The sequence below is a fragment of the Prosopis cineraria genome, unplaced genomic scaffold (genome assembly GCF_029017545.1).
Source record: "Prosopis cineraria cultivar Desert tree isolate PC_DT_omini unplaced genomic scaffold, ASM2901754v1 PC2, whole genome shotgun sequence".
Taxonomy (NCBI): domain Eukaryota; kingdom Viridiplantae; phylum Streptophyta; class Magnoliopsida; order Fabales; family Fabaceae; genus Prosopis; species Prosopis cineraria.
This window is the reverse complement of record NW_026555333.1, coordinates 635,807-643,980: the sequence shown is the minus strand read 5'-3', so window position 1 is coordinate 643,980 and position 8,174 is coordinate 635,807. Positions and strand designations below refer to the sequence as shown.

At 39.6% G+C, this 8,174-nt stretch overlaps 1 protein-coding gene and 1 pseudogene across 1 annotated transcript; one reads left to right on the top strand and one right to left on the bottom strand.

Annotated features, from left to right (window-relative positions):
• The first annotated feature begins 407 nt into the window (after positions 1-407).
• On the top strand, positions 408-2,423 carry LOC129303945 (probable cinnamyl alcohol dehydrogenase 6). The gene is made up of 4 exons (XM_054943539.1): positions 408-843; positions 941-1,054; positions 1,159-1,386; positions 1,476-2,423. Exons 1-4 carry the CDS (start codon positions 749-751, stop codon positions 2,122-2,124), a joined length of 1,086 nt encoding a protein of 361 aa, XP_054799514.1. The 5' UTR covers positions 408-748; the 3' UTR covers positions 2,125-2,423.
• Positions 2,424-5,581: 3,158 nt separating this feature from the next.
• LOC129301713 (peroxidase 64-like) lies at positions 5,582-7,487 on the bottom strand (annotated as a pseudogene).
• Positions 7,488-8,174: the final 687 nt, after the last annotated feature.

Here is an 8,174-nt window from a genome sequence, read left to right as displayed (position 1 = left end):
CCTTTAAATTTAAAAAATTCTCACCTTTTTAATAAATGATAAAAATTAAATTGATCCCACAATTATCATTGATTTTTTAGAATTCTCTCTTAAATATTAACAATAAATATTTAGATATTTATATAAAAATATTTAAAAAATATATTAAAATATTAATGTTAGAGTTATGTGAATTTTTTTAGAATATTCTTACATATTTCAGTTTTCTCAATATTACTCATCAGGAGCCTCTTGGAGGATTTTAAAGCATTCTGAATAACCTTAATCTCGTAAAAAATTACAAATCGTGACATATATCACTCAGAACTTGGTATTTGTGTGGATCATGTCCAGTAATTAGTTTTTTTTTTTTTAGCAAAGTCCGGTAATTAGTTGTTCAGTTGCCCCGCCGCAACTTATTCTATGACAGGATCGTCAAGCGAGTTTGTTCATACACTGCCAACACCTACCATCCATTTGTCACTTATGGCTAATTTTTTATGCGCTGAAAAATTTAACGGAATCTGCCATTTGCTTACTCCGTTATTTCGCGGTAGCTGCGCCAACCAGTGAGACCATTTCTCTGGAGTTCGCACGAGTGCTTTCGCTGTAACATATTGCTATTGGATCGTTCGCGTGGAGGGATTTCTCTATAAAAGCCCGATACGCTCAGCAGCCTGTCCGCCATACATACCCACTCCAAAGCAGCTGAGAGCTAGCGATACAGGGGAGAGACGAGTGGGCGGGCGTGCTTCTGAAACTCTGTGCCATGGCCAAGGCTACGCCCAGTCACACACATACTGTTTCCGGATGGGCTGCTCACGATTCTTCCGGCAAAATTACCCCTTACACTTTTAAACGACGGTACTCTCTTCTACCCTACAAATCATGCTGTTCCTCTCTTTTACGGTGCATAAAACGTGTCCATGATTTTAAGTGGTTTTGACCTAAACTCGCGCAGGGAGAACGGCGTTGACGACGTCACTATACGGATCCTGTATTGTGGCATCTGCCACACTGACCTTCACTATGTCAAGAACGACTGGGGCATTACTATGTATCCCGTGGTTCCGGGGTAATTACATTAGCATCGCAACACCTCTGTCCCCATTACACACACGCACGCACGCACGCACAGAGACACGCACGGAAATATAACAAGAAACACATGCATGACAGGCACGAGATCATAGGGGTGATAACGAAGGTGGGGAGCAACGTGAAGGGGTTCAAGGAAGGAGACAGGGCAGGGGTGGGGTGCCTGGCAGCCACGTGCCTGGACTGTGAATACTGTAGGAGCGATCAGGAGAACTACTGCCAACAGTTACAGTTCACATACAACGGTATCTTCTGGGACGGCAGTGTCACCTACGGCGGCTACTCCACCATGATAGTGGCGGATCACAGGTAAGGCTCCCTCAGTTCCTCTCTAAATCTTGATTTTTGCCAGTTGAAGGAGTGATATCGAGAGAAGTGGTGTTGTTGAAAATGTGAAGATACGTGGTGCACGTACCGGAAAACCTGAGGATGGAAGGAGCGGCTCCGCTGCTGTGCGCGGGGATAACGGTGTTCAGTCCGATGAAAGATCACGGGCTGGTGGAGAGCGGGGGGAAGAGGATAGGGGTGGTGGGGCTGGGAGGACTGGGGCATGTGGCGGTGAAATTCGGGAAGGCATTCGGGCACCACGTGACGGTGATCAGCAGGTCGGCGGGGAAGGAGTGGGAGGCGAAGAACAGGCTGGGAGCCGACGAGTTCTTGGTAAGCAGCGACCAGGAGCAGATGGAGGCGGGGAAGAGGACGCTGGATTTCGTACTGGACACGGTGTCAGGGGAGCATTCTCTGTTACCAATCCTGGAACTGCTCAAGGTCAACGGCACACTGTTCATCGTAGGGGCTCCCAACGAGCCCCTCCAGCTGCCGGCTTTCCCTTTGATCTTCGGGAAAAGGACGGTGAAAGGAGGCATCATCGGAGGCATCAGGGAGACGCAGGAAATGCTGGACCTCTGTGGCAAGCACGACATCACGTGCGACGTGGAGTTGATAAGGCCTCATCAGATCAACCAGGCCTTGGATCGCCTCGCCTCCAACAATGTCCGTTACCGTTTCGTCATCGACATCGCTTCTGCCTCTTCCTCTCCTCTTTAATTCTCCTCTCGGAACCCCCGTCTTCCCACCCCCCCCCCCCGGGTGCCACCTCCAGGCCTCATGAATACAACATTCTCAGCAGTCAATCCGTGTAACTTTTATTACAAGGGTGGAACGGCAAGTTGCAAATAAATTACTAAATTCCTGAAACCACGCCACATGATTTTATATACTGATGATTGATGCGCATGTTCCCGCTACGTTAATTCCCGCCTTCGCACCATGTAAATCTTGAACATTACGTAAAGCAGACCTGTACAACCAGTTGGGCGAATTGCAACTCTGACCGGACACCAATCAACTGGAAAGTTGGGTACCCAAAGAATAGATTTCAACATGCAGGGTCACCTCGCACGGTTCCCATGCTCAACATCACTCGATGAGTAATTTAAACCGTTCAGATTTTTAACCCACACGGTCCAAATTTATTTATTTTTATTTTTATATTTTATTTTATATTTATTAAAATAAAAATTATAAATTTTAATAAATTTATTTTATTATCAAATTAAACAATATAAATTTAATTTAGATAGTTTAATTTAATATTAAAAATTTTTATGATTTTTATAAGTTGAATATCTAAATGTACTTTATACAGTACATATTTAAAATTTTTAAATTGTAACTTTTTCTTAATTTTTTTAAAAATAGTTTGAAGATTATCTTTATCTTTATTTTTTAATATTATATTTACTAAAATAAAAATTATAAAAAAATTTTAATGTTAAATCTAGACTGAACAAAATATATTTGAATAGTTAATTTAAAAAATTTATAAAAAATTTAATATTAAATTAAATTATTCAAATTAAATTTAATAAATTTATTAAATTTTTATAATTTTCTATAATAAATAAAAAATAAAAATCTCATTCTGGGTCTTGATGCTCATCACCGAATCCAAACGCTCAGGTCTCCATATGTATAAAATTGTCATCTGTCAAACACGCCTTTGTCTTTGTTTAATAAATAAGTCTAGATTAAGCGATTTCATTTTAAAATTAAAATTTCAAAGCTCATGCCTCGTCGCGCTAGCCTATTAGACTAGCTAGACCATCGGCCCATGGGATCTCATTTTTGGTCCCCAGTAGGAAAGGTGCACTTCCCGTCTCCGCTCCCATCAGCATTATGGAATTGGACAGTTTAAATTTGGTTTGAACGAATCAAAGCAAAGGTTTTTTACATCTAATTTTTTTGAACGATAGTTTTTGTAAAATGACGACCACAAAATTATCTTTTTTTATTCTTTATTTTTTTAAAATAAAAATTATTTAAATATAATAATTAAATTAAATCTAAACTATCAAGAAACAGACTACGTGGACATGTAGATGGATTTCCTGCATAAATATTCACACATTTTTATTTATCTATATATTTTTCATAGAGAAGAGTGACCTTTTATCACAAGATATAAATCACTTTTTAAAAGTTGTTGGCATGAGCAGACCATGCTGGTCGTTTCCAATAGAGTGAAGATGTTAAATTTAAACTTGTGATATTTCTAGAATATTCAATTGTTAGACAAAGAGATTTAACAAAATTGTCAGCTGGATTCCAAACACTACAGATAGAAGTGTCCATGCGATAAGATGGGATTAGGATACTCTTGTCCCGTGTCTCATTCCGAAAAAAAAAAATTAAAATTAAATTTTGGTCCTGTGTCCCGTTTCATCCTGAAAGTCGTTTCATCCCGTTAGAAGTTAGGATGCGAGATTGAGACATTCCGCCGTTCCAATAAATTGGATAATATTAAAAAAGATTAGGATAATAATGTTCATTAAAAATTTAAATCGTACAATTTATTAAGTTTAAAATCAAAATAACACAAGTATATAAATCACACCAATTTAAAGTCAATTATTGAATTACATTAATTATAACTACACATTATAATAGCAAATACAAGTGATCTTTAAGTTATAAGAGTAGCAATAATAGGTAAATTAAGCACAACATCAAATCATTGTTCTTCTACTTCAGTGGAGATGTACTAAATTAATTACTCTTTTGAAAATAAGTAAGAAATACGTTATAAATAAAAGTTATTAAATAGATAGATGTAAGAATAAATTATATTAATATAATTAATATATTATAAAAAAAGATATCGCTATGTTTACTCAATGTAATTAAAATTATCAATATAAAAAATGTTTGTTTTAAATAAGAATTGCAAGTATTAAAATTATAATTAATATAAGTATAAATTATATTAATATAATTAAAATAAAAAATAATAGATATAATATTCGGGATGAGACGGGATGAGATATCCTGATAGTAATCTCATGTCTCGTCCTAAACCTTTTCTTATTCTATCTCGTAAAGTCATATCTTGATTGTTTTCAGGTCGAGACAAAACCTCAAACTGAACACCCCTAGCTACAGGCTGTGCCTCGCATTTTTGATCCAGAGTGGGTGTGCTACAAGTCTTGTCACACTGTCAAGCCCAGAAAAAGGGAAAATTGGGATTTGAATTTGGCGAGGATTTTATTTTGGGCCAACAATTTGACGAGGCTATTGAAGATTTTTTTTGTGGATATAAACCATTCAATATTTTGAATATTTTATCTGTCCCAAACTAATTTAGACTCTTATAAAAAAATTTTACGGTGATAATAAGATACTGATATGATGACTTTTTTGAGACTGTATTAATTATTGTGCCTATCATCCCTTAAGTTTCAAACCTTCATCATTGTTGGCCATTGAGGATTGAGGAGACAGAAAGATGGGAAATGAGAATGGTTGGGTTTATTTGTGAGAAGAATCTAACAATGTGATGGCTGCCCGAGATCAGTCCTAAAATGCAAGGCTCCTAGGAGCCGCAGTTTCCGCCCAATTTCAAGGGCATGTTAATTTCCACACGGCTTCATTTTTTTTTAGCATTTAATTTCCACGTCACAACTTCATCTCTTCCTTCCTTTAAATCCACCGTCGGACTCATCCCATCTCAAAGCCGACAAGAAAGTCGCAATAAAGTTTTGGTCGCCCACCAAAAAATGAATAAAATCTTCTCCTTTCCTAATTATTAACATCGAAGCATGTGAATGGTTTTCGTGTTGTGCTTTCAAGCCCATGCTTGCTGGTTGCACCCCCTTCTTAGGTTACTTTAATTTTCCAAGTAACACCTTTAACGTTGTTTCATAAAACGTGGAAGATGATATTTGAGCAAATTACGCATTTAATATATAGATACAGCTAACTCCCTGTCTGGGATGGATAAAGAACCAGCTTTATGGGGAGGGCCAACATGCAAAACTATATTATAGTGAGGGGCTAAAATTAATTTTAACGTTTTTCTACAGAGAAAAACCAAGTAAATTTAGCCAATTTTTTGTACCTTGGGTGCTTCCCCCGCTGTGGATCCGTCTCTGCTCCCCGTGATACTTGAATAAATTGCCCGGCAACCATCTCACCGCTGATATTCAGTAACATAGCAATGCTAGAATTATTTAATCGAGGATCCGTTTATATATATAACCCAAACCCATTCAGGATAAATCAGTTGCCTATCAATTATGTGCGTATTTGGTTTTTCGATAGCCAAATATTAGTACGCTCGTCATCTTCTGGCAACGCACCACATAAAACAAAATCCCAATACACGGCGGCCCAATAATGTTAACAGGCACACAAACACCACCCTCGACGCTAATTAGCGTCAACGGGGAAAGCAACTCACAACCCATGTACTGCACCAAAGGCTCGGCTTAGGCCTTGAAACGTCACAACTCACAACTATTTCCTCACTGATGGACCCTCCTTTTTCATCTTCTCGTTGTTCTCCTATTTCCGGAAAATATATGGAATCATCTAATTGACAACTTTACAATCAAGCCTGATCTCTTGGCCGCCAGGGATGCTGCTCATCTTGATCATGGACTTGACGAAGGCGCATTCAAACTCCTTCCGGGAACGAGCGAACTTGGAAACCAGTGCTCTGGATTGGGGATGAGTGAGCAGGGCCTGGTCAGAAGTGAAAATGCTCTTCCCTTGAAGTAGGAGCTTGTAGTATGCGTTGTCAAAGCTGGTGGAGCTCGAATCCAAGAGAGCACCAGCGTTTCTGGTCTTGTCGTGCAGGGGACAGATGCGTCCGAGCCTGGCTGCGAAGAAGGGGCTCATGGAGGGGTCAACGTCTTGTCTGGGGCTGAAGCTGTGGATTCTGTTCTAGAAAGATGAACAGTGAGCGAACCCAAGGGTATGGCCTCCCGAGAGGGCTACAAGATCTTCCAAGGTAAGGCCTCTCTGAGAGAAGCTTCGCTCTAGTTGGAAAATATTGAACACTGGAGCTGGCAGCTGTCTGGTTTCATCTGCTTTTGATATCCTTCCATCTTTTCTTCCTTTCGGCACTCCCCACGCGGGTCCTCCTGACTGATATACCATTCACATTGCAGCAACGAAAACGTAAATTTGGACGAGTTTTTGCGTAACGAGTTTGACAGACCAAAACGATTCATGAGTTTTGACTGACCACAACTACAGGATCCCTGGCAGCTTGTGCCAAAATATCTGCACAAGAGACCACCCCGGGACATACGGCCTCCAGTGATTTCTTGGCATTGTCGATGACGTAGAACGCATGCAAAGAAATGTTGGCCGGCCCATCTTTTTCGGCTTTCTTCTTTCCCTTTGATTGCAGCAGAACCGACGCGTCAGAACCCTTACAAGACACCAAAAATGAGTGCCGGTTAACATCAGATTCATTTTAAGCTACACGTACGTCATTCGAGAATCTGGGAGCAATCATGAAAAGTGGCATCTTCATGTTCATACATACCCTTATGAAGCAATCATGAAAGTGCATCCGAAGCAGAGCAGCTGGGACTGTTTTATCGTTCAGGGTTGCTTTATGTACAGCACCTGCCACATTGTACTCCACCTGAGGGCATGTGCGATCGTAGTAGTCAACACTTAGAGCACTTCGGACGCTAGTCACGGACAACATTGTGAGCATCACTGTTCCGATGGCTGCCTTGTTTCTTACTTCATCGTGAGACCTGCAACAGGGGAACGGTATTTATACGGGTTGGTGTATAGGCATTGGCGACCCAATGGAGTCGTTAGGAGGGCATGGTTGTTAATATAATTGGTGATCAGCCGCCCAGTCAGTGGAGTGGTGTTTTTGAAGCATCTTCTGTCGCAAACTGCATTTGGTACTTTCCTTTTAAAAGCCAACGCCCATTCATTTTGGTACTTTGATCTTAAAAGAAGTACAACAATTACCTCGAGTAGCATCTATAAGTAAGATATGGTTGAGTCAAGACTTGATGCCGACTGGATTGTGATAGAAAAGCTAGATCAGAAGTAAAACGTAACATTGATACAGCAGAAACGACTGGCTGGCCCGAATTCATGTGAGTCTTGTTATAGTCGGAGGCTTCTTTATTGTGAATACATCAGCTTATTGTACTTGTTACTGAATCCACTACAGTTTGGAATCCGATAGAATTGATTGACAGAGACAACAAGACAAAACAACTCTGATTATTTAAACCTAAACCCGTGTTATAAAGTATAAACTAACGGAAAGGTTAGGCATCGGGGCTCAAACAATACAGCACTCCTGGTAACCTTAGTAGCTTCCTCTTTCGGGTTCAAATTTTTCTATGGACAATTGGCAAGTTAAGTTGTGGTAAAAATCAATATGCCGAGCTTCACCGTCGCTGACTCATCATGCTAAGGATGCCTGATGTACATAAAACCAAAACCCTGAAACATTATCACTCTCACGAAAACGCAGTCTTAAATTAGCAGAAAGAAAACGGCAAATTTATAATTAAATTGCTTTTTCAAAAAAAGGGGCAAAATTTTGCTTTCATTTCTCGTCAGATATTGATGTTAAAGTTGCTATGACAGACAAGACCCCAGACTTGTACGAGGGGGTAGCATTTTGGCTTAGCAGCCAATTTCGTGTCTCATGGATACGGATGCAGTGCAGTAGAAATGGTGCAGTTGCTTTTTGATAATTAAATTATAAAAAAATTTAATAAACCTAATTACACGCTTTCCTGATGAGAAGCATTTTCATGCACCTCCCCCCC

Coding starts and splice junctions, on each gene's coding strand:
- LOC129303945 (XM_054943539.1), top strand. CDS start 749: ATGGCCAAGGCTACGCCCAGTCACACACATACTGTTTCCGGATGGGCT. Junction 1,055..1,158: donor ATGTATCCCGTGGTTCCGGG/GTAATTACATTA, acceptor CATGCATGACAG/GCACGAGATCATAGGGGTGA. Junction 1,387..1,475: donor ATGATAGTGGCGGATCACAG/GTAAGGCTCCCT, acceptor GAAAATGTGAAG/ATACGTGGTGCACGTACCGG.